This window comes from Pollicipes pollicipes, unplaced genomic scaffold (assembly GCF_011947565.3).
Source record: "Pollicipes pollicipes isolate AB1234 unplaced genomic scaffold, Ppol_2.1 Scaffold_7231;HRSCAF=8579_pilon_pilon_pilon, whole genome shotgun sequence".
In the NCBI taxonomy this organism is placed as follows: Eukaryota; Metazoa; Arthropoda; class Thecostraca; order Pollicipedomorpha; family Pollicipedidae; genus Pollicipes; species Pollicipes pollicipes.
In genome coordinates this window covers 22,403,922-22,413,916 of record NW_023597034.1, presented here as the reverse complement: position 1 = coordinate 22,413,916, position 9,995 = coordinate 22,403,922, and the positions used below count along the sequence as shown (strand labels likewise).

At 63.3% G+C, this 9,995-nt stretch overlaps 1 protein-coding gene across 3 annotated transcripts in view; it reads right to left on the bottom strand.

Annotated features, from left to right (window-relative positions):
- The window catches only part of LOC119110376 (transmembrane protein 47), a 52,890-nt gene that overhangs the window by 13,691 nt on the left and 29,204 nt on the right, over window positions 1-9,995 (bottom strand). For all 3 annotated transcript variants that reach the window (XM_037234172.1, XM_037234174.1, XM_037234175.1), the window contains one exon: window positions 2,863-3,049. In XM_037234172.1, the coding sequence (XP_037090067.1) occupies window positions 2,863-3,049 (187 nt within the window). The remainder of the gene's footprint in view (window positions 1-2,862; window positions 3,050-9,995) is intronic.

The following is a 9,995-nucleotide window of genomic DNA, read 5'->3' as shown; positions in this document are numbered from 1 at the left end:
TAGAGATGTGATCCCCTTGCTAGGATCCAGGGATCCATCCATTGTGTGCCCGGAACGGATGTCCAGAAAAACACGACCCAGTCTGTCTCGGCTCGCGGGTGACTAACCAGAGTCAAACCTCGCTCCGAGCACGCGGAGCAGCACCAGACCTCGTTTCAGACCGGTGGAGCAACAGCAGACCACACCCCCTCCGGGCGGGTGGAGCAGCGCCAGGCCCACTCCGGGGAGCAAAAATGGCACCAGACCTCGCTCCGGTCAGGTAGGCCGGCACCAGACTCCACTCGCTCCAGGCTGGTGCGGCGGGAACAGACTTGACCCCGGCTGACGCTGGACGCGCCCGGCGCTGTCCAGGCAGCGTCCCCCAACAATGACATCGATTTTTGCCGGAGCCGTCGAACAAACGGCAGGATGGACGGCCGTGTGCCGGTCAAAAGAGACGACCGGCGACGAGAGGCTGACCGATGGCCGCCTCGGGTTCTCACACGACCCGACTCGACCATCGAGCGGTGGGCAAGCAACGGAACGACGGTGGTGACGTTTTAAGTGCTCCAAATCCCACGGAGATGGAGCGATATGGAGCGGGCACTGCAGGTGTTGAGAATGCAATTTTACACTCTTGATAAAGGTGACGTGCAGTTCACTAGCACTAATGGAGCAGTGTTGCAAAACTTGTCGGCTGTGGTTGACGAAGACGCCCAAATAGGAACCATTTTTACACTCATGTTATGCCTCCGTCTACTTGTTCTGCTTCATCGGAAGGGATATTGGTTTGGTTCACTTCAACAATACATGCAATTCTGGGAAACAAGTATTCTCGTTCCAACTCCTCATTTCCATGTTCTTTTGGCTGGGATTTTCCATTACTTCTACTTGCTTCACCCTGAACTTAGTGACCTCCCCATGAAAACGAACGAAACCCTTGTCTCTAGACAAAAATAATGATCGCACACGCCTGCCGGTCAGCCTACCACCGACACTAAACGTGAGTCGTCTCTCGCCGTCTCTTGTGTCGTCCGTTGCATCCAACAGGCGACAGACGACACGTCCCGGCTAACCCAGGCCTAGGAGGAGAGCAGGCCAGCACGACACCCGCACCATTAATCCTCTGCGCACCGATCCGTGACACGAGCCCCGTCCCGCCACGGGACGAGCCTCAGTGACCCACGTCCCCGACCGGCGCCCCAGCGCCGTGACCGGCGCTCGTGACCGGCGGCTGCTGTCGACGCGGTCCCGAGGGGCAGCGGCGGCCGGAGACACGCGGACAGGTGCGCCACCATCGGAGCCTAATTAACACGCCGCCGCGCCGGCGGCACGGATCGATGGGGCGGCCGCCACCCCCGCCTCCCGCCACGCAGCATACATGAATACAGATGCTCGGCGGCCGCGCGCGCCGGCTTATCTCGGCGGGGGCGGGGGAGGGGGGGGGGGGGGGCGACGAGACGGTACGGTCGGCCGATCGAGATGGCTCGGCCGGCGGATCGGGGCGGCATCTCTGACGGAGCGAGACCGTAAATACGGCGGAGCGAGACGGAACATCCGGCGGAGCTAGACGGCACATGAGGAGGCGACTATAGCGGAGCTAGACAGCGAAGACGGTGGAGCTGGACGGAACGGCCGGCGGAGCTAGACGGCACATGAGGAGGCGACTATAGCGGAGCTAGACAGCGAAGACGGTGGAGCTGGACGGCACATGAGGGGGCGGCTACAGCGGAGCTAGACAGCGAAGACGGTGGAGCTGGACGGCACCTGAGGAGGCGACTACAGCGGAGCTAGACAGCGAAGACGGTGGAGCTGGACGGAACGGCCGGTGGAGCGAGGCAGCACCACCCGCCCCGGGGCCTCTGGGTGACGAGAGACCGGTGCCGGTGTTGCAACACATTGTTTTCGCGAGATAATTGGAACTCATTCCAGTTAGGGCTAAGTGAACTCGATAAACTAAAAGACTACTGTGGGGCGTGGTCAACCCCATTGGGGAGTTCTGTCCCTATGGTTTAGGTCATGACATCTGCCACGCCTTTAGATTGCCTTCATCGCAATTAGATCAGCTAAGAAGCTTCACACCGGGGCAATCGTAGCCGTATAGGGCATGGTGGCACCATATTTAGCTTGGCTGAGGTCCGATCAGGTTAGCTAAAGCCAAACTAGAGTAGCCTCGCCACCCTGGCCGCAGTGGCCAGCAGGCCGGCCCGCTGGGACCAGACCGGAGCACCCACCAATATTTCTGGCGCGCTGGCAACAGACTGGGCTGCTCAGGCCGGACCGGAGCACCCACCGACGCCTCTGGCGCGCTGGCAGCAGACCGGCCCGCTCGGACCAGACCGGAGAACCCACCGACATCTCTGGCGCGCTGGCAGCAGACCGGCCCGCTCGGACCAGACCGGAGCACCCACCGACATCTCTGGCGCGCTGGCAGCAGACCGGCCCGCTCGGACCAGATCGGAGAACCCACCGACATCTCTGGCGCGCTGGCAGCAGACCGGCCCGCTCGGACCAGACCGGAGAACCCACCGACATCTCTGGCGCGCTGGCAGCAGACCGGCCCGCTCGGACCAGACCGGAGCACCCACCGACATCTCTGGCGCGCTGGCAGCAGGCCGGCCCGCTCGGACCAGACCGGAGCACCCACCGACATCTCTGGCGCGCTGGCAGCAGACCGGCCCGCTCGGACCAGACCGGAGCACCCACCGACATCTCTGGCGCGCTGGCAACAGACCGGCCCGCTCGGACCAGACCGGAGAACCCACCGACATCTCTGGCGCGCTGGCAGCAGACCGGCCCGCTCGGACCAGACCGGAGAACCCACCGACGCCTCTGGCGCGCTGGCAGCAGACCGGCCCGCTCGGACCAAACCGGAGCACCCACCGACGCCTCTGGCGCGCTGGCAGCCGGGCTCGAAGGGAAGGTTGAACGGCAGCGGCCGGCCGGCGTCCTCCTCGGTGCAGTGGCTGAACAGGCCCTGCCGCCAGCCGTCACTGAGCAGCCAGTCGCTGGAGCCGAGCGCCAGTGCCATCAGCAGCAGCACGATCAGGCCGCAGATGAAGGCGATCACCTGCCGGCGGAGCACAGTCAGCACAGTGGCACATACACTGATCACAGCGGGACCCTGATCACAGCCGTACCCTGATCACAGCCGTGCCTTGATCACGACCGTACCTTGATCACAGCCGTACCCTGATCACGGCCGTGCCTTGATCACGACCGTACCTTGATCACGACCGTACCTTGATCACAGCGGTACCCTGATCACAGCCGTACCCTGATCACAGCCACACCCTGATCACAGCCGTGCCTTGATCACGACCGTACCTTGATCACAGCCGTACCCTGATCACGGCCGTGCCTTGATCACAGCCGCACCCTGATCACAGCCGTACCCTGATCACAGCCGTACCCTGATCACAGCCGTGCCTTAATCACAGCCGTGCCCTGCTCACAGCCGTGCCCTGATCACAGCCGTGCCCTAATCACAGCCGTACTCTGACGACAGCGGTACACCGATCATAACGGTATGGTAGTCCCTGGTCGCCTGATGACTGACAACGCGTGTGGGTGACGGCCGGCACGCGGATGACGATGGTCCATGCAACGCCTCAGCGAAGGGGATGAATTACGCATGGAGTACTGCGGGGTGTTGGAAGTGTATCAAGTCAACCGATGAGGTTCAGAACACCTGTCAAAGGAAACTAAAAATAGAGCTGCTAGCGTTAAAACGCGCCACTGCTGCTGGCGACTGACACATCGGGGCCTGCGAAATATGAATCAGGCGAGAAATTCTTCAAACTGCTAAACATACCCGCAACGCCGCGTTCAGTTCTGATCATACCAATGGTCGGCGTTGGCACGGCTTCGTTGGCCTCGGCAGCGGACGAAACTGACATTTTGCTTATTTTCAAAATATTATCCGGGAGGCCGACCTGATTGCTTCGTTGGTTCGTTGCGTCTCTTCGCCTGTCGTGTGCGGCTCGTGCTCCGAAAGGGGGCCGCTGGCCATCCATGCTATACTCGAACGCCGTCGTGCGCAGCCGTGGGCGGCGACACCGGCGCACCACGGGACGGCAGCGTTGCCGAGGCACCCACTGAACGGCAGCCGCGGCGGCGCTCGCCAGGCGACCGAATCGGCACTCCTGCTCGCAAGCCGCCGGCGCGCTCACACAACCGGAGACCAGCAGCCGATCAGGTTCCCGGCGAGAGCGCGGCCGCTCGCTGCCGGCAAGGTGGCCGAAAGCTGTTGGCCGGGGCTGATCGGACATTGACACAGCAAACTGGGCTGAGCGGCCGCCGGACGCAGGAGGCCGCTGTCCGCCGCTGCGCCCTGCTACAGCTCGTCCCGTATTTCCCTGCGCAACCAGCTAAGTGGAAACGTGCCCGAAAATCCTTCCTCATGTATTGTAAAAATGCTCGAAATGGACTGATCGTGCGACCAGCATGTATTGTTTCTGCATTAACGACCGGCGCACTAGTCAAAAGCACAGCAGCGCCGAGAGTGCCCGCTTTAACATCGAAGGTCTTTGCACGGAAGGTTGCGCAGCGGCCGCAGCGGCGGCTTCCAGTCGACAGCACCTGCCGGCACCACTTAGTGTGTTCGTCCTGCCCCGAGTCGTCCGCCTAGGCCAGCTGTTATGATGTCTGCAGCTGTGCCGGCCCGCCTGGCTGAACCCATCAGCCGGCCAGCCTGGCTGAACCCGCCGACCAGCCAGCCTGGCTGAACCCATCGGCCGGCCCGCCTGGCCGAACCCATCGGCCAGCCAGCCTGGCTGAACCCGCCGGCCAGCCAGCCTGGCTGGATACACCGGCCGGCCAGCCTGGCTGGACACATCGGTCGGCCACCCCACCGGTCCGGTCTGACCGGCGTAAGTCCGGTCCGAGCAATCAGCGAACGCGGCCTCCCTTTACAAGCGGCTTCGTTAGGTAAATCAGCTAATTGGTCCTGTCTCAATCACAAGCCTTGTTAGACAAGTGCGCACGAGAAAAAGCACGGTTTTCCAGCTTTCACGCCGCACTGCTCTTGTGAAGAGAGCGGGCCTCGCGAAAGCAGACGATGCGCAGCGATTGCTCACGCTGGCGGCACGGTCACGAGCCGAGGAAATGGTCCCTTTCAGCCCGCCGCTCCGTGCTGATGCGATGGCCGCGGACGGACGTCGGCGAGCCGGCCGGCGAGGGCGGCGGGTTCCCCGGAACGGAGCCCGGCGCGGGCGTGCCGTCCGAGCTCGGCCAGCCAGACGCGACAGCGCCCCCCGTGGTGGCGACGTCTGCCTGATGTGGCCCCAGCAGACCCGGGAACCGTCGGGGGCGGCCATCATCGATAGTGGAGAGCCGATGTGTGTGTGTGTGTGTGTGTTGTGTGTGTGTGTGTGTGTGTGTGTGTGTGTGTGTGTGTGTGTGTGTGTGTGTGTGTGTGTGTGTGTGTGTGTGTGTGTGTGTGTGTGTGTGTGGTGTGTGCGTGTGTGTGCGCGTGTGCGTGTGCGTGTGCGTGTGCGTGCGCGTGCGCGTGCGCGTGCGCGTGTGCGTGTGTCCTGCGTATGACGACTGGGCGTCTGACGCCAGCGAATGCCATGGCTGCCCGCGTGGCGAAGGCGAGTGGCGGACACGTGGCACGACAGCTTGTGACGGCCGTGTGGCCGCACGTGGCGGCAGGGTCGCGCAGCGCGTGATACAGCCCAGTGACAAACAACCGTACCACGCCAGTCCGCAAAGGCTGCTTGTGCGCCTGCGGTTTGCGCGACCGCGTTTGCTGAGCCTGATGTCTGACCGCGCGTGGCAGCTGCTCGTGTGCTTGTGTAGAGTGCACGCATGGCCGCTGAGTCGAGCTCCCGTGATCGGCGCAGCCACGGGTCGACGCTGCGGGTGGACAGTCGGTGCCCTTGAAACCAGCAACGGCTTAGCGATCCCCGGGGCCGGAAAAGACGTAGCCGCCTCCTCCATAGTGAGTCCAGAATTGTTATGGATGACCTTCTGTGAGACTTTGACACTGCGTCTGGAGCTGCCGACCAAGCGCGTCGGTGTGTGTAAATGATTGGGAGCCGAGCAGAGGGCCCAACAATATAACATTCCCACACATGCGTGATTCTCATCGGATTTAGCTCACTGTCCTTTGACGAAAACCAATTTTACTTTTCCATTTCCTTTTTCCTCGACTCGTGTTATATTCCAGCACGAAATATTCGCGGACCCTAGCCCAAATCAGCTTTGGAGGGAATGGTAGGCAAGGCTTTCACAGAAGAGTACAGATCGAAACCCCTGTCAGCGACGATTTATTTATCTCAGCCAATAAAGTCACCACCATTGATAGAGCGCCGAGCGTGAATCCAAGGTCCAAAGATACTTGGATGATTCCTTTTGGATGGTGATGAACTGTGGCGTCATCGACTCATAACCACCATGAGCTATGGGGCCCGCTGTCAGAGTCGGATAACGCGGAAAGGAAATAATCTGAACTGGTCTGAAAACACAAACGACAAACCACAACCAATCGCGACATAAAATTGCTGCAGAAAGTTGCTGCCAATCGAACATTTCCACCATGGATCCTTTGACCACTATTGGCGACATACGTAAAATTTGTTTGCACAACAGCTAAAACCATGAGCTATTTATATCATGGCAGACGTTTACAGCACGTTTTGAGGTCGTCCGCGCCTGGTAGTCAATTCCCAAATATCTACTTCCGGCGTAACATTACGCTCAACTAACCTGCTTTTAGCACCATTGTCTTTGAGCCTCAAAGCTCAAATTGGGAGCCATAATTGAGCCAATCAGGCGAGGAGCTTCCAATGTGCCAAATGAGCCGTGATTAGGGAGCGTCAGTCAAAGCCTCAATCAGCATCAATTTCGTTTTCATCCACGCGAACGTCGACAAGCACCTTAAGCCGAAGGAATGGCTAGCACACGGTCGATACAGAATACGCAGAATATCATCTATATAATGTACAGATACAGAATATCGATCGGCCGATACAGAATGATCTCCCAGCTGATGACCACCGCGGAGTGACCCAGTCGCCGGTCCCAGCTTGTCTCTGTGGCCGGACGCGGCTCGCCCGGGTTAGTGCCGGCCGCCTGCCTCGGCACCGGACCCTACTCGGGCCGGTTACGAGGCGGGGGGGGGGGGGGGGGGGCTGACGCGGCTCACCCGGCGCGGTGCCGCCCGTGCCGTCTCGGCACCAGACCCCGGTCGGGGCGGTCAGGGGGGGGGGGGCAGGAGGCCGACACCGTGCCGACCGTTCCGTCTCGGCACTGGACCCCAGTCGGCCCGTCACGGGGGGCGGGGAGGGCTGACGCGGCTCATCTGGTCCAGTGCCGACCGTTCCGTCTCGGCACCAGACCCCATTCGGGCCGGTCGCGGGGGGCAGGGAGGGCTGACGCGGCTCATCTGGTCCAGTACCGACCGTTCCGTCTCGGCACTGGACCCCAGTCGGCCCGTCACCGGGGACGGGGAGGGCTGACGCGGCTCATCTGGTCCAGTGCCGACCGTTCCGTCTCGGCACTGGACCCCAGTCGGCCCGTCACCGGGGACGGGGAGGGCTGACGCGGCTCATCTGGTCCAGTGCCGACCGTTCCGTCTCGGCACTGGACCCCAGTCGGCCCGTCACTGGGGACGGGGAGGTCTGACGCGGCTCATCTGGTCCAGTGCCGACCGTTCCGTCTCGGCACTGGACCCCAGTCGGCCCGTCACGGGGCGCGGACGCGGCCGACGGGCCTGATGGCGCTCCAGTGTCGGCTGCCCGGCGGCCGGCCGCCGCGGGCGTAACTCAGTCCCCGGCTGGCGCAGATGCCCCCCCCCCCCCCTCCACCCCGCGCCTTATCGGTCGCACAGAGCGGCGCTCTGTCTTCTGGAGGGCAATCGGCTGCCGACGCTGCGGAGACGGGGTCTCCACCATCAGGGAGACCTACTGCCGCACAGCAGCCTTCAGAATCCCACGTAAATTTCAGTATCGCCGATTAAAACGTAGTGGAGATACCGCGTCAGATGGGAGATAGTGGCAAATGATGGAGAAGGCCGTCACTGAACGTTGCTGGATTTTTCACGTTCGGAGCCGAGCGTGTATACAGCTGAAAGCTAGGCTTGTGAAGTGGTGCTATGATCGAACGCTTCTTCTGAAGGTATACAATTTAAAGGCGAAAGATGCATACGCAGAAAAATACATAACTGTCGTCTCCGATGGCCACGCGCCACGTTGCGTATTTTTTAAAATTCGTATCACAAAGGGCTGAATTCAGAATCATGCTAACGCCAAGTCAGTTACGTGTCGAACACAAATCTGCCCTTCTTCCGTTTGCCCACTCCTCCAACCTTCAAGCCATCACACTGCTGTGAGACCTTTGCAGCTCATAAATCGCTCAAAAGGCATTGGCAGTCCAGAGAAGGCTCGCCCCTCCCCCCCCCCCCCCCCCCCCCAGCGCATCCGGTTGCACGCAGGACCCTTCTGTCACTCAGCGGCGATGCCTCCGAATCGTGTTAGTGCCGATTCCCGACCCATCGCGACGGAACTCCGCCTCTAAAGATCGGCCGCCAGCCGCCCAGCAGGCCGCTCTGAGCAGCGCCGCCGAATGGTGCTTTCCAAGACATTTCGGAGGAGGGGGGGGGGGGGGGCAGGGACGAGCCCGGAGGGAATTCTAAAGCGCGAGAAGTTTACGCGACTAAATCTTCTGTATCAGTGCCTGCCACCGGACAAGGTTTACCGTTTTAGTCCAGCCACGGCCGGCGCTTTGTTCCATTGTTTTGACGGGCGCCGCTGCTGCAGCGGTTGCAGAGTGGGAGGCGGCGCCGCCGCGCCGCTGACGCTCAGCAGGCGGCGGTGTGCGGCACCACGAGCGTGACCGGTGCGCCACCGACACGGCCGCTGCACGTGCTGCTGGCCCGCCCCATCCGTCCGTCCCTGGCCATGGGCGGCTGTACCGCCGGCTGTGGCGCCGGCGCCGCCTCGCCGGCCGCTGCATCGCAGTCCAGGCGCCCCCGGCGCGCCCGGCCGCCGGCGGTACCGTCCGAGCCGACGGGCGCCGCCGGCGGTGCGCGTCGAGACCGACGCCGTGGCTCGGCGCCGGCCTCAGCCGACGGAAAACAGGCCGGTCGACCGGCAGCCAAGTTCCAGGGTCGCGCGGCGGCCGGAACATAGCGTGCCCATCGGCAGCGGCGAGGTCAGGGGGAAGGGGGAGGGGCGGGGGGACGGAAATGCACGCCATGGCTGGCGACCCACTGCACACTGCGCACCGCGGCCAAGGCCACGCTATATTGGGACGCACGGGCCATGAGGTGACACGACAAAGGGCGGTGTCCGACTGTGCGCCCAGCCGGCGTGGCGCATAGGTCCCCAGTGTTCGCCGGGACCGTCGAACGGCCCACCAGCGCGCGCCACAGACGAGACACACTCGCACGCACGAGCATTGGTGGCAGGTCGTGCACCACTGGCGCGAGCGTCACCGCCGCTGCCCTGCCTCCGGCGATCAGCTGGCGTCCCGCTGGGCCGCTCCGTACGACAGCGCCGACGGGCCGGCCGCCGCGGGCCCGGGCTGCGCTCGCGCGGGGACTGCGCCCGGCTGGCAGCGCGCCGGGCCGCCGGGCCAGCGCCGGTCAGCGCCGTCACACTGGCGCGGCGCCTGTCCAGCCAGGTCACGCGCGCCTCATTTGTCCGCCGGTCGCACAGCGGCGGCCAATGCGCCATTTGTAGTCGGCGGCGGCGGGCGGGCGGACGGAGCGGCCGCTGCGCCGGCGGCGGATGATCGCGTCCGCTGTCGTCGCCGCGCCGCTCTGTGGCCGTGATTAGCGTCGGCGGCAGGGCCGGTAGCCTGCGGCCATGATTGGCGGTCGGTCGGCAGATCGACGGCACCGTCAGCGACTGGGGAGCCGGAGCCAGAGCCGGAGCGGCGCGGAGCGGCCGGAGCCGTTCCCGGAGCGGCCGGGGAACGGCGGAGCGGCCAGAACGGCCGGGGAGCGGCGGAGCTGTCGGGAAGCGGCCGGAGCGGCGGAGCGGCGGAGCGGCCGGAGCGGCTGGGAATTG